At 42.2% G+C, this 23,404-nt stretch overlaps 1 protein-coding gene across 2 annotated transcripts in view; it reads right to left on the reverse strand.

Moving 5' to 3' along the window:
* Positions 1 to 23,404, reverse strand: part of cers6 (ceramide synthase 6) — a 282,104-nt gene that overhangs the window by 140,195 nt on the left and 118,505 nt on the right. For both annotated transcript variants that reach the window (XM_059966394.1, XM_059966393.1), the window contains exon 4: positions 1,797 to 1,854. In XM_059966394.1, coding sequence (XP_059822377.1) covers positions 1,797 to 1,854 — 58 coding nt within the window. The remainder of the gene's footprint in view (positions 1 to 1,796; positions 1,855 to 23,404) is intronic.

The raw sequence follows: 23,404 nt of genomic DNA on the forward strand, positions 1-23,404 counted from the left end.
CCTGCCTTTAGAATACTTCTTCTTCTTTGTGATGTATCAATCTAGCGCCTTCTGAATTGTTTCCAGAAACACCAGTCATTGTCACTTTCCCATCATCCTTGCTGGTGTCCCCTTCCAATCAACTTTGGTCAGCACCTTGCTCATTCCTCTGTCCCTTAGGGACAGTCATAAGAGTTCCTAGAAACAAACCTAAGAGTTTTGTTTCTGGAATCTGTTAATAAACCAATTTCTCCTGATGTCAGAAACATCCATTTTCTATACATACCCTGTTTTATTACATTGAATATTCAGCCAATCACAATACATATGTAAACTACTGGAACTATACGGTATCCAGTCATTAACAAGTATCTCAAAGCACTATGATTATTCCTATTTTTAAAAATGCTTTTAAATATTTGGGAGAATTGTGTAACGCCAGATTTCCATAATTCAGGTCGTTTATAACCCAGGGAGCCCCTATACTTAAGCAGTGATAAACTAATTTAGGGATGTGGAGACTAGAAATCTTTCTTTCAAAATTTGTAACTTATGGGATAGCTAATCCCGACGTTATATTTGCCTCCTCGGATAATGCCTGTTTAATCTGCTTTTCTCAGCTCAGTTGCATCTAAGCAAAATGAAATGTTATTGGATGCCTACTGCCTGATACAATATCAGTTATTCTCCTGAATTATTAAGCCAAATTCTACTAGAAAATGACAATCATCATCATCATTATGTGTTGTGTCAGATAATGTGGACAATCATGGTCTTCCATTTGTCTTTAATCTGAGAAGTTCCAAAGCAGTTGTGCTTGTTCTTTTCTCTATCCAAGACCATGATTGTTCTTGGCAAATTTTTTCCTATGGAAGTGCTTTGCCATTGCCTTCTTCTGGGCAGTGTCTTTACAAGATGGGTGACCCCAGCCATTATCAATACTCTTCATATAACCACCCCACCACCTGCTCTCAAGGCTTCATGTCACCCTGTTTCATGGGGGAGGGAGTTAAGCAGGCTTGTCCAAGGGTGACTTGCAGGCTAGTGGATGGAAGGAGTGGCTTACATATCCTTTGGTAGAGACGTAATTCTACCCTGCCACCCTAAATGAGAGCTGTTTCAAAAATGTTTCTTGCATTAACACAAACAAGAGAAAATCTGTAGATGCTAGAAAGTTTCGGCCTAAAACGACAAATGTACTTTTTTCCATAAATGCTGCCTGGCCAGCTGAGTTCCTCTAGCATTTTATGTGTCTTTATACAGAAATATTCACTTCGTAACTATTCAATTGGTGATACCAATATTTACTTACAGGATACATTTGTGCCCTTATACAATATTACCATCTATTCCAGGGGCTCCCCACCTGCAGTCCTCGGACCCCTTGGTTAATGGTAGGGAGGGATCCATGGCATAAAAAAAGGCTAAGAGTCCTTGATCTAGTCAAAACAGGTTAAGTTATATTTCCCAATCTGACAAACAGTTCAAATATGAAATGATCTTCATAACCTTAAGTTACTGTTGTGAAAACCAAATCTTTTTGATGTCTAATGGAATATCTAATAACCATGAGTATGCCAATAATTTTAGTCAGTAGGAAATGAGTCCTTCTTGATCATATTGTTCTCTGATCCATGATTTGCTGGTTTCTAAATCTTATTTACCTATTTTAAGCACCGATTACTTCCCTTCCGAACACTGCAGCGAGATGACCATAAAGTGTTGTTTTCTTTATTCTGTTTGCATCAACTTTGTTATTAGAATCGGTGAACGGAATAAAAGTTATCCCAAACTGTTTGAACATGCTGAAGCCTTACCTTCTTCAGGAATCTTACACCATAGGAAAATATATATAGATAAAATGTAAATTTCCACCTGTAAAAGAAGAGAACATAAAACAATTGTGAGAGCAGGTATTTTGCTACATATTTATTTATTTATTGAGATTCAGCCTGGAGCAGGGCCTTTCCAGCCCTTCGGGCCACTTCTAGCCTAATCACAGGGACATTTACAATGACCAGTTAATCCACCAACCGATACGTCTTTGGACTGAGGGAGTAATCCCACACGGTCTCGGGGGAATGCGTTACCTCTTACAGGTAATGGTGGGAACTGAACCCAGGTCGTCTGTACTGTAAAGCATTGTGCTAACCACTGGTGACTGTGCCGCCCCTTTCAACAACTTACAAAGTCAGTTGCAGTTACATCATAAAACTACTAGTAACTTAAAATAGTTACAATGGTCAAGATTTGCTGAAGAACTAAATTGATGGAAAGAAATCCACACACAGAGGAACAAGTTTGGCTTTTATATAACATTTTTCATATTCCATTCTGTGCTTCCCAAAACATTTTACTGCAATTAAGTATTATTTAATTGTAACCATTCTTGCAATACAGTAAGGCAGCATTTAATTTAAAAATGGTAATCTCCCGCCAACAGTGATGTGTTAATAGGCAGATAATTGCTTTTTCCTTGCAAATTCAAATGCTACATCTTTGCCCAGAAATATTAACAGTTTCTCTTTCTATTGATACTGTCTGTCCTGTTGAGTGCTTCCAGTAATTTCTCTTTTTATTTCAGATTTCACCATCTGCAGTCGTTTTGATTTTCAATTCTGGTTTTTAAAGCAATGTTGGCTGAGGGATAAGTATTTAGCCAGGATATTACAGACGATTCTCCTTCCCTTCTTTAAATTAGCACTATTGTATCTCAAACATCTACTTCAGAAAGCACGTGGCATGTTGGTTTAGCAGTTCATCTAAAAATAGCTCCTGATAGTGTCCACGTAGCATCCTGCAGTATTGCACAGTGTCAGTCTAGATATTTATGCATGTCTCTTCAGTGAAGTAAATTTTGTGTAAGTGTATGTTAAAAACACCAAACACAATTTTATTAGGTGTTTTGTGATTCTGAGCACTGTACAGCAGCAGTGCTTGGAACTGATGTACTGGTATTTATACATTGGTCGAAGTTCTGCTCACAGTCACACTCATAGAACCTCCCTGTCCTTGCATTTTGATTCATTGATGAAGCTGTAATAGTTATACTTTTCTTTCTAATGAACATAGAAATGGATAACATTAAAATAAAAGTTATATTAACAACTTAATTAAAGATAACTTGTCCACCAATCTTATCGTCATTTTCCATCAGCACAAATTTATTCTTAGGCAAATCTGTCATAGATGTATTGTTTTAAAATACAGCAATATTAATTTTCAAACGTCTTAAATCTAATATCCAATAAAATACAGTGTAAGCCAGAAATACTTATGTTTACAAAGAGTTTAAATGAATCCCAATTCAATTTCTCATCTAGCTGATTCAATTTTGATTGTCTTAAATTATTACTTAGATTCTCCAGCTTCCAGCACTGCAAGCTTGTCTAGCAAGTGTGGCTATTACAGAGAGGAAAGCATGTTTTGGATTTAGAAGCATATTTCTAGCTAAGATCCATAGAGAAGATGGAGCACATTTCTGATAATAATGCAAAAGCAGGTATCTATGGAGTAGGGGTTCCCAACCTGGGGTCCATGGACCCCTTGGTTAGTGGTAGGAGTCCATGGCATAAGAAAGGCTGCTATGGAGCATTATAATTTGCATGTTCTCCAAGAAGACTACAACCTTGTTGTGATTTGGAGGCTTGTGTGCTTTAATGACTCGATGCCCTAAGTTGGGGGGAATCAGGGCTTTAGCTCTCGTTAGGGTCGCCTGTGTCAAACAGGTCAAAGGGTAAAGGCCTGACTAAGAGTTTTGCATGGGTCATCCAGGTTTTGGGGTTCAGTTCAGGGCTAACAATTCTAACTGTTAAAACAAGATTGTTACAGAAACATCAATGAAGAATCCTACATCTGGATGTGATGGTATTCCCGAGTCTCCGCCGGGGGTTTCCATGGCTGACAGTAGAGAAAACTGAGAGGAAGCTATGAACACAATGTTCCTAGCTCTTGCACACAGTCAGAGATGGAGGAACTTCATTGCTGTTCCACATGCCAGTGGTGTAATGGGCAGGAAACATAACTTGCAACTGGTTGCTGCTGTTGTTCCTTTCCACAATTTGTGGTGCATCGGGCATTTCTCGATGCTCAGAAATGAACCCAGCACAGGTGGAAAGCATGCAAGAAGCCGACCAGATTTGAACCTAGGGCCACTTGCCTCGAAGACCGGTGAAGATGCCACACCGGCTGTCTTGCAGGGGATAGCTGTTTCAATACATTTAAATGCAAATTGTTCAAAAAAGGAAATTTCATTTTTACTACATTGCACATTTTTATTTTGAAATTTGTCATCACCAAATGGGTATGGGAACCTATTTATCTTATTACAAAACTTGAATAAATAGTTTATAAACAAACTTACAAGAACAGGGGTAATCACAGTCACAATATTATATGTATTCTGATAGGTTGGAAACACGTTTGGAAGCTAAAATATATGTGACCCCTGAAGTAAAATGGTAGAGAAGTTTTTATGCCAGAGGTAGCAACATTTCAAAAACAACCTTTAACTTAAGGATTTTACTTTTATATAAAAAGCACAGGAAAGTAGATTGAAATTGATGCCAACCTGTTGGTCCCCTGTGGACAGCTCTATATGGTTCCTCATTCATATGTATACAGTAATCATTTCTATCTAAAACAGCTTGCAGTCAAATATCAGTCAGTTTCAATGAGACAATTAAAACAAGTGTCATTATATTCCAGCAGCGGCCAATGTTTGTTTCTCATTTATAGCCTGATTTGCAGTCAAATCACACTCTTATTAAGAGCACAGAACTAAATATGCTTGCAAGCAATGAGCCTGGCAATTGTGAGGTACTTTGGGATCCAAATGTGGAACAAAAGTACACTGAAGAGCTACATTTACCCGTTAAGCTAGAAAGTAATCGTTTATTATTATCAATAATATGCTTGCTATTGAAATTAATCTTCAATTTCTCAAAACCGGCAAGTCTTGAATCTAATCAATGGCCCCAGCACAAACTCAAGCTGACTGCAGTCAGAGGACAAGCTAAGACCATGTCACTGTCCCATCATCATTGTGTACCATGTCATTATGACATGGGTGATCACGTTCTATGACAAATTCTTTAACAAATGTGGTTTGCCACTGCCTTCTTCTGGGCAGCATCTTTGCAAGACGGGTGACCCCAGCCATTATCGATACTCTTCAGAGATTGTCTGCCTGGTGTCTGTGGTCGTGTAACCAGGACTTGTGATCTGCACCAGCTGTCATACAACCTGCTCCCGTGGCTTAATGTGACCCTGATCGGAGGGTTCGGGGGGGGGGGTGTGGTGTAGCTCTGCAGGTGCTACACCTTGCCCAAGGGTGACCTGTGGCCTAATGAAGGGAAGGAGTGTCTTACACCTCCTTTGGTAGAGACGCATCTCCATCCTGCCACCTTGTACCAACCCTCTTCTAATCTATTTAACCACTCCAACAAGGACACTGTTCAACCTTTGCCTTTTCCAGACCAGAAATAAGATCATTGAGTACAGTACATAGATAACACTTGCATACAGTGTATGTACATCCTGAGACAGAGATCTAAGTCATCATTAACTCTATTAACAAAGCACAGAAAGGAATGGTCTTACAAAAACTTCTCAAAAATAATGGTCCTAACGGCAAGACTCTGGAAAATGAAGATAATATTCTACATGTCAAGTTCTAGCTTTCAGACAAGGCAGAATCTGAAGGCATAACATCAGAGTCCTCTTTCTGTTTAATATTCTGTGTTGAGAGACACTGATCACCCTCCACTATCTCTAGAGAGTACATACCTAACAGAATTCCGAAAACAGGTACTCTATTTCAATCTTTTTTACAACACCAGGACAGTGAAGGTCTTCTTTTAAATGTCCTCACCAACCCAACTCACTGTAACCTTTGACCCTGGATTTCCCTCAGTACTCTGCAAAAGTCTTAGGCACTATATATAACTAGAGTGCCTAAGATTTTTGCACAGTACTGTATGTGTCAACGTGTCAACATGGAGCAAACAGCAAGTTCATAAATCTGGTGGGAGCAAAGGATGTTGGGACTGGTAAAGGTGGAGCACAATGGCAGGGGTGTGGGACAGGTGGCAAAGAAGGAGTGCCAGGGGTGGTGGGTGCAAACACACCCAACCCTGAGACACCAGGCAAGGTCATTTGACTCCAAACAATTGGTTTATTGATTATTTATTATTGGGATACAGAACAGATAGGTCCTTCTGGCCATTCGAGCCACGCCACCCAGCATCCCCCAATTTAACCCCAGCCTAATCACGGGACAATTTACAGTGACCAACTACCAACTGGTACAGCTTTGGACTGTGGGAGGAAACCGGAGCACCCAGAGGAAACAGACGCATTCATGTGGAGAACATAGAAACTCCTTACAGGCAGCAGCAGGAATTGAACCTGCTTCACTGGTACTATAAAGTGTTGTGCTAACCACTAGGTTACCGTGCCTCTCCCTTACTCCTTCTCTCTCTGGTGATTGCTGCTCCCTCCCCTCTCCCTTCCCACCTTCCCAAATATAATACCCCTCTCCCTGCCCCCTTCCCACTCTCAGTCCACCATAGAGACCCATATCAGAATCAGGTTTATCATCACTCACATTGAGCATGAAATTTGTTTTTACTATGGCTGCACTCCAGTGGAATATATAAAATTACTACAGCACTATGCAAAAGTCTTAGGCTGATATATAAAGCTAGGATAACTAAGAATTTTGCACAGTACTGTATGAAAGATCTGGGGAAGGCCATGAGTATTGTGAGTCTCTAGGTTATGAACAATGGAGGTGGCCCCTAGTAGCTCTGCTTTTTTAAAATGTGCTGCTCTTTTACAGTACGATTATTGTTAGTGGTCCTATAGTTTATGTTATGCATGAATTCTTTCCCTTGTTAGTCCTTGTTTCAATTCAAACTAATTCTACATCTTGATCATCTGAGCCAAAGTAATTTCTCACAATCAGCCTGAATTTATTAACTTTTGTAATTAATATAATTTGAGCCCAATGCCAGCAGTTTCAGACTGTTGACCTAACATACACGATGTTGTGAAATGCCTGTCGTGGTGACTATACTGTTCGTTTTTTATGTGCTGTGCTGTTTTACATGGGTGATCATGATCTTTCTCGGCAAACTTTTCTACAGAAGCGGTTTGCAATTGCCTTCTTCTGGGCAGTGCCTTGAAAAGACGGGTGACCCGAGCCATTATCAACACTCCTCAGAGATTGTCTGCCTGGCATGAGTGGTCACATGACCAGGACCTATGATATGCAGCAGCTGCTCATATGACCATCCATCACCTGCTCCTATGGCTTCATGTGACCCTGATTGGGGGGGTGGGGGGCAGCTAAGCAGGTGCTACACCTTGCCCAAGGGTGATCTGCAGGCTAACAGAAGGAAGGAGCGCCTTACACCTCCTTTATAGAGACGTTTCTCTACCCCACCACTCACTTGACCAGTGAAAGGAACGTACTCTAGTGAGAACATAGAATGGATTTGGGTGACTATCAGGGAATGTAGATAGGTATTGGGTTCTGAGATGAACAATCCAGGAGTGATACGTTGTAAGGGTGTTGTAAACCATATGAATATTAGGTGCAAGTTATTGGACCTAATATTGGTGGAGTTATGATTGGTGGAGTTTATTCTGAGGTGATCGATAAGTCTTTAAAGGAAGAGCAGTCTGTGAGTGTAGTGGACAAGATCTGATGAAGATGTCACTGACCTTGATCATGAGTCTTCCGTTACTCTGTATCCAGGACTGGAAGTGTACATGCAAGGGAAAACGAAAATAGCTGAGAGGGAAGATCAAACAAGAGAAAATCTGCAGATGCTGGAAAGCAAAGTAACACACACAAAATGCTGGAGGAACTCAGCAGGCCAGGCAGCATCTATGGAACAAGTAAACAGTCCATGCTTTGTGCTGAGACCTTTCAACCAGTCCTGATGAAGGATCTCGGCACGAAATGTCGACTGTTTACTCTTTTCCATGGATGCTGCCTGGCCTGCTGAGTTCCTGCAGCTTTCTGTGTGTGTTACTGAGAGAGAAGATGCAAGGAAAGACTAAGACAGAGGGAACAAATTTAAAATACTCAGATGTTTGAAGTACAATTTATGACAGCGTAACTGTTCCTTAGCAACCAAGAGATTTAGTTCTACAAAAAAAACAGCAGAGTAAGTGAGTGGAGAGGCATGATTAGATTTATAAACAGAGAAAGTTTACAGATAATCCAATCACAAACATGAGAAAATCTGCAGATACTGGAAATCAAAGCAACACACACAAAATGCTTCACGAGCTCAGTAGGCCAGGCAGCATCTAAGGAAAAGAGTACAAACGATCTTTTGGACTGAGACCCTTCGGCAGTTCTGTTTACAGATGCTGGAAATTCAAAGCAGCACATACAAACTACTGGAAGAACTCAGCAGGTCAGGCAGTGTCTATGGAAATAAACAAACATTCGATGTTTTGGATTGAGATCCTTCATCAGGACTGGAAAGGAAGGGGGAAATGCCAGAATAAAAAGGTGGGGGAAGGGGAAGGAGGCTAGCTGGAAGGTGAGAGGTGAATCCATGTGGGTACAAAAGGGCACGTGCTGGAGAAGAAGGAATCTGATAGGAGAGGAGCTTGGACAACGGGAGAAAGGGAAGAAGGAGGAGACCCAGGGGAAGTGATGGACAGGTGAGAAGTAGTAAAAGTTTGAAATAGAGGAAAGGGTGGTGGGGGATGTTTTATGGGAAAGAGAAATCAATATTCATGCAATCAGGTTGGAGGCTACCCAGACAGAATATAAGGTGTTTCTCCTGCACCCTGAAGGTGGCCTCATTTTGGCACAATAGGAGGCCATGGATCGACATGTCAGAACAGGAATGCAAATTAGAATTAAAATGTTTGGACACCGGGAAGTTCTGCTCCTGGCTGATGAAGCAGAGGTGCTTGATGAAGTGTACCCCCGATTTGTGACTGGTCTCACCAATGTGGAGGAGGCCGATAGGGAGCAGCAGAAACAATAGATGACCCCAGCAGTTTTGCAGGTGAAGTGTTACTTCATCTGGAAGTACTGTTTATGGTGCTGAAATGAGGCGAGGGAGGAGGTGAATGGGCAGGTGTAGCACTCAGTCCACTTTCAATGATAAAGGCTGGGAGGGATAATTATGGGGAGGGACAAATGGGAAAGGGAATTGTGGAGGGAGTGATCCCTGCTGAAAGCAGAGAGGAATGGAGAGGTAAAGATATGTTTAGTGGTGGGATCCCTTTGGGGGGTGGCAGAAGTTGTGGAGGATAATGTATTGGATGTAGAGACTGATAGGGTGGTAGGTAAGGGCAAGAGGAACTCTATCACTGATAAGGCAGTGGGAAGATGGGATGAGGGTGGATGTCCAGGAAATGGAGGAGATATGGGTGAGGGCAACATCAATAATCGAGGGAGGGAAACCTGGTTCTTTGAAAGAGGTGGTCTATAAATTAGCACCAGAAGTGCGGTATTTTGTGGCTAAGAAGACCTGTAACCCAAGGCCTTCCTGAGGAGGACTAAACACTAATTTTGTTTTCACAGCCGAGATACGACTCCTGGTTTTATCAGCTGTCAATAGAAAGCAACAGCTGGCTTTAGTTCATTTGCTTTGAAGATAGCACAACTTCAACAAAATTTATGTGTGATTGATGAAGCAAAGGTCATTCAGGAAAGAATATTTTCAATAGCAGGAAGAGAAATAATCGACCTGATACCGATGTAATGTAACAAATCTGCTCGTGAGGGACAGACAGAGAAAGGGAACAAATAAACACTATTGTCATCTTTGACAGCGCTCTGGGGTCTGACATGTCTGTTGAGGCCACTGTAGGAAGGGCAGACTGATGGGTAGGCCGGCAGGTTGCTAACTGATGGAACACCCTTTCCACAGTTTATGCAGAGCTACACATGGAATTGAGATTCTAAGTGTCATGTCAAATGCTCCTGGTCTGCTTTGCATAGTCATAGCCCAAGGATTCCAAAGAGACAGTAGCATTGTTGTATTTTTCTTAGAGAATTTCAGCAAGTCCCTGAACCAATCCATCTACTCACCTGATAATTCCTTCTGGGGCAACACAGCATGAAGTGCCTGTTTTCAGAGGCTGGAGATGGGCAAGCAAGCAAAGCTAATGGGGCATTCATGACATCAGGGCAAGAGAAGGGAAAGAGTAAAGTAAAAGCACAACATCCAAATCTCTCAAACATTTCCAAAGGATAGATCAATTTACATTATACGAGGAAATCTGCAGATGCTGGAAATTCAAACAACACACACAAAATGCTGGTGGAACGCAGCAGGCCAGGCAGTATCTATAGGGAGAAGCGGTGTCGACGTTTCGGGCCGAGACCCTTCATCGGGACTAACTGAAAGGAGAGCTAGTAAGAGATTTGAAAGTAGTGGGGGGAGGGGGAAATGCGAAATGATAGGAGAAGACCGGAGGGGGTGGGATGAAGCTAAGAGCTGGAAAGGTGATTGGCAAAAGTGATACAGAGCTGGAGAAGGGAAAGGATCTTGGGACGGGAGGCCTCAGGAGAAAGAAAGGGGAGGGAGCACCAGAGGGAGATGGAGAACAGGCAAACAACTAAATATGTCAGGGATGGGGTAAGAAGGGGAGGAGGGGCATTAAGGGAAGATAGAGAAGTCAATGTTCATGCCATCAGGTTGGAGGCCACCCAGCCAGTATATAAGGTGTTGTTCCTCCAACCTGAGTTTGGATTCATTTTGACAATAGAGGAGGCCATGGATAGATATATCAGAATGGGAATGGGACGTGGAATTAAAATGTGTGGCCACTGGGAGATCCTGCTTTTTCTGGCGGACCGAGCGTACGGGTTCAGGGAAACGGTCTCCCAGTCTGCATCGGGTCTCACCAATATATAAAAGGCCACACCGGGAGCACCGGACGCAGTATACCACACCAGCCGACTCACAGGTGAAGTGTCACCTCACCTGGAAGGACTGTCTGGGGCCCTGAATAGTGGTGAGGGAGGAAGTGTAAGGGCAGGTGTAGCACTTGTTCCGTTTACAAGGCTAAGTGCCAGGACATCATCCCAATTCACAGCTGCAAGTTCAAGCCTTATAGCCTCATAATTTGCCCTTCCCCAATTTAAAATTTTCCTGTCCTCTCTGATTCTATCCTTTTCCATGATAATGCTAAAGGTCAGGGAGCGGTGATCACTGTCCCCCAGATGCTCACCCACTGACAGGTCTGTGACCTGACCCGGTTCGTTACCTAATACTAGATCTAGTGTGGCATTCCCCCTAGTTGGCCTGTCAACATACTGTGACAGGAATCCATCCTGGACACACTTAACAAACACTGCCCCATCTAAACCCTTGGAACTAATCAAGTGCCAATCAATATTAGGGAAGTTAAAGTCACCCATGATAACAACCCTGTTATTTTTGCACCTTTCCAAAATCTGCCTCCCAATCTGCTCTTCGGTATCTCTGCTGCTACCAGGGGGCCTGTAGAATACCCCCAGTAGAGTAACTGTTCCCTTCCTGTTCCTGACTTCCACCCATACTGACTCAAAAGAGGATCCTGCTACATTACCCACCCTTTCTGCAGCTGTAATAGTATCCCTGACCAGTAATGCCACCCCTCCTCCCCTTTTCCCCCCCTCTATATCCCTTTTAAAGCACTGAAATCCAGGAATATTGAGAATCCATTCCTGCCCTGGTGCCAGCCAACCTCGTTTACATCTTTCCTATAGGTAGGTGATCAAAATTGCACACAAAACTCCAAATTACGCCTCACTAACATCTTATACAACTTCAACATAATGTCCTACCTCCTGTACTCAATACTTTGATGTATGAAGGCCAATGTGCCAAAGCTTTCTTCCTGACCCTATCTCCCTGTGACACCACTTTCAATGAATATGGACCTGTATTCCCAGCTCCCTTTGTTCTACTACACTCCTCAGTGCCCTACCATTCACTGTATAAGACCCACCCTGATTGGTCCTACCCAAATGCAATGCCTTGCACTTGTTTGCATTAAATTCCATCTGCTACTTTTTAGTCCATTGTTCCAGCTGATGCAGATTTACTTGGCAAGCCATGATAGCCTTCTTCACTGACCGCTACATCCCCAATCTTGGTGTCAATTGAAAATTTGCTGATCCAGTTAACCACATTATTATCCAGATCGTTGATATAGATAACACACAACAAAGGAACCCGCACCAATCTCTGTGGCACTCCACTCGTCACAGTCCTGTGGTCAGAGAGGCAACCATCTACTACCACTCTCCAGCTTTTCCTACGATGCAAATTTGTAATTGAATTTACTACCTCATCCTGAATGGCGAGTGACTGCACCTTCTTGACCAATCTCTCAGGTAGGACCTTGTCAAATGCCTTGCTGAAGTTCATGTAGACAACATCCACTGCCTTGCCTTCATCCACATTTATGGGTTTTATCATCTTGAATGGCCAGCACAAGATGGACCCAAGTAAGGCAGTCAGAGTCTGGCCACAATCATCCAATGTGAAACAAGTCCAATGATTCCTGAGATTTGCCAGCTTTTACTGAACGTTAATCAGAAACCTCAGCTCTGTGATGGCTCTGCTGACAGCACTAACTCAGAGATCCACAGGCCATTTTGTATGGACTACCGAAGCAGAGGCTGCTTTCAGAGTTCAAAGAATGGTTCGCAACATCTTCCATTTTGGTTGTACCTAACCCATAACTTCCCTCCATCATTGTTTGCAAGGCCCAGGTGCAAAGGGCCTCCGGGTTGACTGTTCATTCCTAGTCCTGTTCAGTCTTAGGTTCTTCAATGGGACATGCAAGAAGATCAACATCTCACCATGGGATTGTCAAGACCCTCGAGTTCTTTATGAGTAGGTACTGGAATGGTGAGGGGGAGGGGTAATACATGCAGGCATGCGAGGTGTGTGCCTGGAACAAGGAGCTTTTCAGTCTCTGCCTATTCCTGAAGGACCATGGGCTCCCATATCTATGGACTTTGTCACTGGTCTTACTCCTTTCAAGGGGAAGACCGTTATCATCGTAATCGTGGATTACTTTTCAAAGGCTTGCAAATCCATCACCTTGGACAGACTACCACCCACAGCAGAGACACCTGAAATTGGCCTGCACCAGATCTTCAGGATCCACTGTTTTCCAAGGGACATCGTGTTGGATCACTGTCTGCAATTCACGTCATCTTTTTGGAAAGCATTCTGAAAGCTTATTGGGGCAGCAGTGAGTCTTAACTCTGGGTTTCACCCACAGTCAAACAGCCAGCCAGAGCAGAAAAACCAAGATTTGGAACGAACTCTAATATGCCTGGCCTCTGAAAGGCAGGATGAATGCTGCGACCATTTCTCGTGGGCAGAGGTCGCCCACAACACTTTACAGCATTTGGCCCATGAGCTGTCCCATCTCAAATGCCAACTTGGGTATTCTCTGCCACTCTTCCCTGGGTAGGAGGCCGATGTTGGGGTTCTTGCAGCCAAAAATCTCGTCCAAAGCTGCATGGGGAAATGGATTAGGGCAGGGGAGATTCTGTTAGCTTCTACCCAGAAGGCTGAAATAAAGGATAACCACAAGAGAAGACAGGGACCAGTCTTGCAGACTGGGCAACAGGTCTGGCTGTTGACTTAGGATTTGTCTCTCCTGATCGAGTCCAGGAAAAAAGGCACCTAAGTTAATTAGGACCTTCAAGATTCTCAGGAAAATAAACCCAGTGGCTAACACCTAGCAGCTCCCCAAGACCTTGAGATCAATCCCCTTCTTCACATTTCCAAATTAAAACCATTGAACACCAGCCCTTTAACCCAACCATTATCAGTCGGCCACAACCCAACTTTGTTATTAGAGAGCAGATCTTCACCGTGAGAAGAATTTTGGATTCACAAACTGTTTGGGTGAAGGTATTCAGTGGTTTCTCATGGACTAGGGAGGATTCAAACCTGAGGAGCTGTGCTGGGATCCTGAAAGGGCCATCTTGAATTCGGCTCTCATCCATGACTACCATCATCGTCTCTCCGAGCAGCCAGGGCCGCCAGGGGTCAGCCGTAGGGGACGGCATCCTGTTACGGTACGCACTCAACCACATCAGCTTCTGGGTTTTAGATGCTCTAACACTGTGTAAGCTGGCGTGACCTCTTTAAACTTTCAGGCTACCTGCTAATTGACGGCCATGTTTTGGTGCCAGGATTTAATATTAAAAGAGTACCTGAACTGAGGTTTGGTGTTCAGTTTTGGATTCTCATCCAGCATCTAGTTTAGAATGTTTTTTCAATTCAGTCTTGTACCGTGCCGTGATTTCAGTCTTGGGGATATGTCAGCACCTCGGTGCTAACCATACTTGCCGAGGTTGCTTGTCACAAATTTCTCTTGACAACCACGATCCTCTGCAATTGTTGTCTTTGCCTTTTATCCTGACAGGCACATACAAGCTTTGTACTCTCAAAATTTTGTTTTTGAAGGCCCCTCACTTAACAAGTACACCTTTGCCAGAAATCAGCCTGTCCTAATCCACACTTGCCAGATCATTTCTGATACCATCAAAATTGACATTTTTCCAATTTAGAATCTCAAACCATAGATCAGACCTATCTTTTTGCATAATTACTTTGAAACTGATGATATTGTGGTCACTGGATTCAAAATATTCCATTACACAAACTTGTGTCACCTGCCCTGTCTCATTCCTTAATAGCAGATCCAGTATTGCATGGTCTCTCACTAGGACTTATTAGGACATTATGTACTGATGAAGGAAACTTTCATGAAGATGTTTGACAAACTCTATCCCATCTTGTCCTTTTACAGCCCTGGTTATGCGACCTCTGCTGCCAGGCAGATAATCGCTGAAGAATATTGATAATGGCTGGGTCACCTATTTTGTAAAGACACTGCCTAGAAGAAGGCAATGTTAAGCCACTTCTGTTAAAAAAAATCTGCCAAGAACAATCACGGTGGGAAGACCATGATCACCCATGTCATAGGACATGGCACCTAACAAACGAATTAATATAGTAACCATTGGTATTTTGCTCCACACAGAGACACAGCAAATTTACAGAATGTTGAGGATTAGTTCCTGTCTTGTCCATACTGCACCAACCACCGCCACTGGGCTATAAACGTGCAGGAGCAGTGTGTGGACACACAGGCCTTGGTTGAGGCTCAAACTAATGACCTTCAGATTGCTAGCTCAAAGCCTTAACCACTTGGCCACACGCCAACACATGGAGTACACTAGCTTTCTGGAGTAATAAGATCTTATTTCCGAAATCCACTCTGAGGATCTATCCTGGACCCAACATATTGATGCAGTTACAAAAAGCACAACAACAGCTATATTTCATTAGGAGTTTGAGGAGATTTGGCATGTCACCAAGACATTTGTGAACTTTTACAAATATACCATGCAGAGTATTCTAACAGTCTACATCATTGTCTGGTATGGGGAGGCCAGTGCACAGGATCGAAATAAGCTGCAGAAAGTTGTGAACTGAGTCAGCTCCATCATGGGTACTAGTCTTCCCAACATCCAGAACATCTCCAAGGAGCGATGCCTCAAAAGGCAGCATCCATCATTAAGCACCCCCATCATCCAGGACACGCCCTCTTCTCATTGCTACCATCAGGAAGGAGATACAGAAGCTTGAAGGCACACACTGAAAGATTCAGGAACAGCTTCTTCTTCTCTGCCATCAGATTTATGAATGGACATTGAATCCATGAACACTACCTCACTACTTTTTTGTACTACTTATTTAATTTTTAAATTATAAATTCACATATACACACACATTCATTTCTTACTGTAATTCACAGTTTTAATTATTATTTATTGCAATATACTGCTGCCGCATAACAACAAATTTCACAACATTTGTTGGTGATATTAAACCATTTCTGATTCTGCTTAAAAAAATCACAGACCTGTGGGTTACATATTCTCTCATTCACTTTCTCTTTTTAATTCTTAGCTCTACCTGAGTGGATGTTACAACTTGAATTTACTGGTAAGATAAGAAAAATACTCTTTTCATTCCAAAAGGGATGCAAAAGTAGGGAACTGTGGATGTTAGTCTAACAGTACTAAGGAAAATGCTAAAATCCATTACTTTGCTGAAGGAAACAGAAAGATGAATGATGGTGGTTTTATGAAAGGTCAGTCATGTTTGACAAATCTACTTTTATAGAGCTGCATGTAGCCAAACTAGTTAAGTAGTCATATCTGGGATTGCAAAAAACATTCATTCAGGGCATCAATTGAAGCTATTACACAAAATTTAAGCTCTTATAAATTGGATTATAAATTAGCATGAAATGAGAACGCGTTGATAGTCAAGACAGTAGAAATACATAGGATATTTACAGATTTCTCCATTGGGTAAACCTTCTTCTATTCCCCACACTGACCTATTACCTCCTCACCTGCCTATCACCTCCTGTGGGGACCCCACTTCCTTCCCTTTCTCCTATGGTCCACTCTCCTCTCCTATCAGATTCCTTCCTCTCCAGCCCTTTATCTTTCCCATCCACCTGGCTTCAGTTAACAGCTTCTAGCTATCCTCCTTCCTCTCCTTCCCACCTTATTATTTTGCCATCTTCCCCCTTCCTTTTCATTCCTGCAGATGGGTTTTGGTCAAAAATATTGACTGTTTATTCACTTCCATAGATGCTGCCTGACCTGCTGAGTTCCTCCAGCATTTTTTTGTGTGTTGCTTTGGATTTCAGTTTCTGCAGACTTTCTCATGTTTACTATTTACAGTTTGGCTGTTTCTTGGAGAGTGCTGTTAGGATGTTGTCTAGGCCTCAGTTATTCACAATCAATACACAATGGCTTGGATATAAGGGGATCAATTTTCCCAGTTTGTGGACAAAGTTGGCCGAGAAGGTAGGCTGAGAGGAAGAAAAACACTATAAAATATTGATAGGGGTCATTTGAGAGGATGGGTTAAACCAGATTGGATATATTTGCAGTAAAATGTGTTCAGAAGGTAATAAAAAACTTATATTTAAGGTGGCCCCAGGAAGTTATATGTGCATGTTACAGAGAGAGAACCTGTGGCTACAGCAAGAAATCAGGGAAACACATTTCTGCTAGCTTTCATAGTAAAATAATTACAGATTGGGAATAAATTTGTCCTTCTTTATATGGGGCTTTAGTAAGATCAGATTATAAATTTGATTTAGATTCTTTCCCCTTGTATTAGAGTGATCTAAAGTAAGTTTCACAAGGTTGATCCTGAAGTGGTTATCCTTTGAGAAGGGATTAAACACACTGGGTATGTACAGTACGTATTCAAGTTCAAGTTGCTTTTATTGTCATTTCGACCATAAACTGCTGGTACAGTACACAGTAAAAATGAAACAACGTTCCTCCAGGACCCTGGTGCTACATCAAACAACAGAGAACTACACTAGACTATGTGAAACAGCACAAAGCTACACTAGACTACGTAAAACAACATACAAACTGCACTAGACTACAGACCTGCACAGGACTACATAAAGTGCACAAAACAGTGCAGGGCAGTTCAATAATTAATAAACAAGACGATAGGCACAGTAGAGGACAAATTACAATATTAGTCTAGACTTTGAGTATTGAGCAGTCTGATTGCTTGAGGGAAGAAACTGTTGCACAGTCTGGTCGTGACAGCCCGAATGCTTTGGTACCCTTTGCCAGATGGCAGGAGGGGTTACAGTTTGTATGAAGGGTGTGTGGGATCCCATTAGCTTTATGGGTGCAGCGTGTGGTGTAAATGTCTGTAATCGCGGGAAGAGAGACCCCGATGATCTTCTCAGCTGACCTCACTATCCGCTGCAGGGTCTTGGGATCCGAGATGATCCGAGAGGATCGATATATCCTCTGTAGAATGTGGTGAGGGTGGGGGGTGGGAGATGGACTTCTCTCAGCCTTTGCAGAAAGTAGAGACACTGCTGGGTTTTCTTGGCTATGGAGCTGGAGTTGAAGGACCAGGTGAGATTCTCCGCCAGGTGAACTCAAAGAAATTTGGTGCTCGTAATGATCTCAATGGAGGAGCCGTCAATGTTCAGCAGAGAGTGGTTGTTTTGTGCCCTCCAGAAGTCAACAACCATCTCTTTTGTTTTGCTCATATTCGGAGACAGGTTGTTGGCTCTGCACCAGTCTGTTAGCCGCTCCACCTCCTCTCTGTAAGCTGACTCGTCGTTCTTGCTGATGAGACCCACCACGGTCATGTCATCGGCTAACATGATGATGTGATTCGAGCTGTGTATTGCTGCACAGTCGTGGGTCAGCAGAGTGAACAGCAATGGACTGAGCACACAGCCCTGGGGAGCCCCCGTGCTCAGTGTGATGGTGTTGGAGATGCTGCTCCCAATCCGGACTGACTGAGGTCTCCCAGTCAGGAAGTCTAGGATCCAGTTGCAGAGGGAGATATTCAGGCCCAGCAGGCTCAGCTTTCCAATCAAGTGCTGAGGTTCCTTAAGCTTTATAAGCTTGAGAGGTGATCTGGTAGAAACTACAGATAAAACCAAAGAATTGTGATTTGGTAGATGTTTCCCTTGACTAGAAGTCTAGTAATAATGATAAAGGTCTCAGATCTAAGGGAAAATCATCTAACATCATCATAATTATCTGCCGTGTCGAATTACCTCCTTTGTTATCATCAGATTATTCTGAAGTGATTTGCCATTGGCTTCTTCTGGGCAGTATCTATACAAGATGGGTGACCCCAACCATTATCAATACTCTTCAGAGATTACCTGCATGCCATCTGCGGTTGCATAACCAGGACATAATATGTATCAACTGCTCATACAACCATCCACCACCTGCTCCCATCATTTCATCTGACCTTGATTGGGGTCACTAAGCAGCTGCTACACCTTGCCCAAGGGTGCCCTGCAGGCTAGCGGAGGGAAGGAGTGCTTTACACCTCCTTTGGAAGAGATACATCTCCACCAAAAAACCATAAAGCTGAAATATTTCTTCATTCAAATATAAACTTTCAATGTTTCATCTTTATCATCATGTATGCTCAAGGTAAAGAACTACAGATGTATTTGGATAAAGGAATTATTGTTAATGAAATGGTGCAAAGAGCTGGGGTTGGGATGAAGGTTCAGCCATAGTCTTACTCTCTGCATTTGTTAGAGTCATGCAGCCCAACGCTAATATGCCAAATCTATTGCCTATTGAGCTAGTCCTAAATGCCCACATTTGGTCCCTGTCCTTCTAAACCTTTTCTATCCATATACTTATCTTGATGCTTTTTAAATGTGGTGAATGTGACCAACTAGGACCTGTCCTGGGCCCAGCATGCAAGAGCAATTACAAAGAGAGTGCAGTAGCACCTTTGCTCCCTTAGTAGTTTGCAATCATTTGGCCTGACTTCTAAAACTTTGACAAACTTTTATAGAAGTGTTGTGGAGAGTATATTGATTGGCTGCCTCACAGCCTGCTATGGGAACACCAATACCTTTTAACAGAAAATCCTAAAAAAAGTAGTGAATACAGCCCAGTCCATCACGGGTAAAGCATTCCCCACCATCTGAAAGAAATATTGTTGCAGTATTCCAACATCCATCATAAGGAAGTCCATAACCCAGAACACGCTCGCTTCTGCTGGCATCAGGAACAAGGTATCAGACTCAGTTCACCAGGTTCAGGTACAGTTACAAACCAACCATCAGGCTCTTGAACCACGGGGGGATAACTTCACTCAACTTCACTTGTCCCATCATTGAAATGTTCCCACAACCAATGGACTATCTTTCAAGGATTCTTCATCTCATGTTCTTGATATTTATTGCTTATTTACTTATAATTGTTATTTCTTCTTCTTGTATTTGCACATTTTGTTATCTTCTGCACTCTCATTGAATGCCCCAGTAGAGTGATCTTTCATTGATACTGCTCTGGTTATTATTCTATAGATTTATTGCATATGCCCAGAACAAAATGAATCTCAGGGTTGTATAAGGTGACATATATGTACTTTGATAATAAATTTACTTTGAACTTTGATTGTCCGATTTTAAGCCTCTACCCTGTTGTTGTTAGTACCCTCTCACTGGGAAAAAGCTATGTGCTTTTACCATCTCTGTTTTTCATGATCTTATTAAATTCTATCAGGACATCCTTCAAATCTACTTACATTCCCAGAATGAAGTCTTACTTAATGCAACTTCGCATTACAACTGAGGGCCCCGAATCCAGGGAACATCTTGGTAAATCTTTTCTACACTCTACCTGGCGTAATAACATCTTCCCTATAATAGGGTGACCAAAACTATCCACAATGCTCTGTGCAGCTTCACCAACATCATACATAATCGTAACATAATGTTTCAACTCCTGTACACAACACCCTGACTGATGAAGATCGGCGTGCCAAATGCCTTCTTCACCACCTTGTCTTCGTGTGATGCCACTTTCAGAGATCCATGCAGTTGAACTCCTCAGTTCCTCTGTTCCATCACGTACAGTACGTCAGTCTTCTACCACTGTGTACATCCTACTCTGGTTTCATGGTAAGATCCACGAACGTATTGGTGGGAGGCAGGGGCAGACAGTGGGAAGCTGCGTGAACTCAGCTGTAGCGCGGACTTGGTCTCGAGCCATAGTGCCTCCTGTTCACAGCTGACCAGGAGAGAGGGGGAGCTGGTGCTCTCCACTAGGGGACAGTGTGGCACGACGGCCATGTTGGAGTTGGTGCTCCCCACCCAGTGTTCACCTGGCAGAAGACAAGCTGTATGGCGTTCAACTGCAGACTCTGGCAAAATTCATGGGTCTGGGTCTACTTTTTCTGTGTGTGACTATTTTACTGATATCTTTTAGAACTATAAAACCATACGATACAGGAGCAGAATTAGGCTATTTGGCCCAATGAGTCTGCTTCACCATTTCATCATGGCCGATCCAATTTTCCTCTCAGCCCCAGTCTCCTGCCTTCTTCCCATATCCCATCATGCCCTGACCAATCAAGAATCTATCATCTCTGACTTAAATATTCATAAAGACTTAGCCTCCAAAGTTGCCTGTGGCAAAGAACTCCACAAATTCACCACTCCCTGGTTAAAGAAATTCCTCCTCTTCTCCATTCTATTCTAAGGCTGTGTCCTCTGGTGTTCTTCTCCATGTCCACTCTGTCAATGCCTTTCAACATTCGATAGGTTTCAATGAGGTCACTCCTTACTCTTCTGGAGTCCAGTGAATACAGGCTCAGAAACATCAAACACTCTTCATATGATAAACCACTCAATCGTGGAATCATTTTTGTGAACCTTTCTTGAACCCTCTCCAGATTCAGCACGTAGGTACAATATGTGCCTTGTGCTGTGTGACTGTTGGTTCTGTACTTTGTACCTTGGTCTGAAAATAAAGTTGCTTCATTTGTCTGTATTCATGGGTATTCATGTATGGTTGAATGATAATTAAACTTGAACTTGAATTTCTAAAATGCGATATGTTACAATAATACCTCCCACTGATCTGGATCATTGATTTTATATCATTAATCGGTTAAATATTTTATACTGCTTGCTCTGGTATGTATGGTTGCATAGTGATTTACATAAATTTCATCTGATGGTTCTAAATTCATCCACTTAATGGTCCGATTTAATTTGGTGAAAACTGGATCTGCTGGGTCGTTGCCGAGTTTGCACTTAGCATGCATCTTTATAACAGGAACGTCATAGCAGAATGTAGACCAAGATGGAGTGCCATCAATTCAAGTCCAAGTTTAATTGTCATTTAACCGTACATGGATGCCCATGAATACAGACAAATGAAGTAGTGTCACTCTGGGGCCAAGGTGCAAAGCACATTAGCAACAGTCACACACGCACAAGGCATATATGGCATATATAAGACAGCAAATAAACATCTATTCACACAAAAAAGTTTATATTTCCATGTGCAGCTTGTGCTTATTTTGCTTCTCAGTGCTGTTGCTTGCTATTTTCTTTGCACAATTTGCATAATTTTCTCTCTCTCTGCACATTGGGTGTTAGTTTGTCTTTTTTAATGGGTTCTTTTGAGTTTCTTGTTCTGTGGCTGCCTGTAAGGAAGTGAATCTCAAGGTTGTATAAGTTATACATACTTCAATAATACATGCACTTTGAACTTTTCCACGTGTGCCCTATATCATTACGTTAAACGATATGTGAAACAGTCTTTCTGTTGATTTATAATTAATATCTACGGCTGCTAGAGAATGAATTAACCACAGAAATAAAAATGAAGTGTGCAACAACAAGAAAATTTCAACATGCTCCAGGCCAATTCTGCAATTTTGTCCTGTTCTCTAATCCTTCAGCTTTTGAGATTCCTGGAAGGTACATTAAATAGTGGCAGCGGGTCTTGGGCAAGAGTGCCTATCAAAGTGGAAGGGCCTGGGCCTGAGAGCAAGGAACAGTCCGAGGTTTGGATGAGGGGCAAGGGATGGGCCAGTTCAGCTCACTGCTTTGTGAGGTTTACTCAACGCTGCGCTGAACTGAGGCTGCGGCCTGAAGCGAACGGGCTTCTGAATCAGCTGCAGTAATGTCTGACTATGAACTCACTTTTGCGAACTCCAGTTCTGAATACTATTTGATTACTTTTATTGTTTGTTTGATTATTTTCCCTCTCTCTGCACATCAGATGTTGGACTGTCATGTTTAAAATGGGTCCTATTGGGTTTCTTTGATTAGTGACAAATCTCAAGGTTGTATAAAGTATACATACTTTGATACTTAATGTACTTTAAACGTTAAAGTGCCAGAAAATTTAAAAAATCTGATTAACAATCCCAGTTTGAATTATAAAATACCAGATAATAAAAAAAATCCAATAAACAGTCATAATTAGATCAAAAATATAAGTTTTCACTGAGTTGGGTTAAGAAGTTGATATGAAATGGAAGTTGAAAACAGAAGCTACCATATGTCAACCAGTCACAATGCATGTTAGCAACCATTTATTACTTTAATTCATGAACACAATTACCTTCTGTTTGAAGGTATATTAATATTGTTCAGGAAATGTAGAGTAGGATTGACCCTATAAAATGTTCAAGAAATGTAGACTAGGATTGTAGTCATGGAGATGATTTAGCAGTAAATCTAGAGCAATGGAAATGATTTAGCAGTAAAAGATACTTGACTAATAAGCTGCAAAATTACAAGCCATAAGGAGCCACAACAGGCTGCAGGTGATGATTTAGAAATGTCAGGTGAATCTTGTTAGCTGGGTGGAGACTAGGAGGTATAGTACCTATAAAAAGTATTCACGCCCCTCGTAAGTTTTAGAACATAGAACAGTACAGCATGTTACAGGCCCTTTGGCCCACAATGTTGTGCTGACCCTCAAACCCTGCCTCCCATATAACCCCCCACCTTAAATTCCTCCATCTACCTGTCTAATAGTCTCTTAAATTCACTTGAGTATCTGCCCCCAACA

The sequence above is a fragment of the Hypanus sabinus genome, chromosome 4, assembly GCF_030144855.1.
Source record: "Hypanus sabinus isolate sHypSab1 chromosome 4, sHypSab1.hap1, whole genome shotgun sequence".
NCBI classification, from domain to species: domain Eukaryota; kingdom Metazoa; phylum Chordata; class Chondrichthyes; order Myliobatiformes; family Dasyatidae; genus Hypanus; species Hypanus sabinus.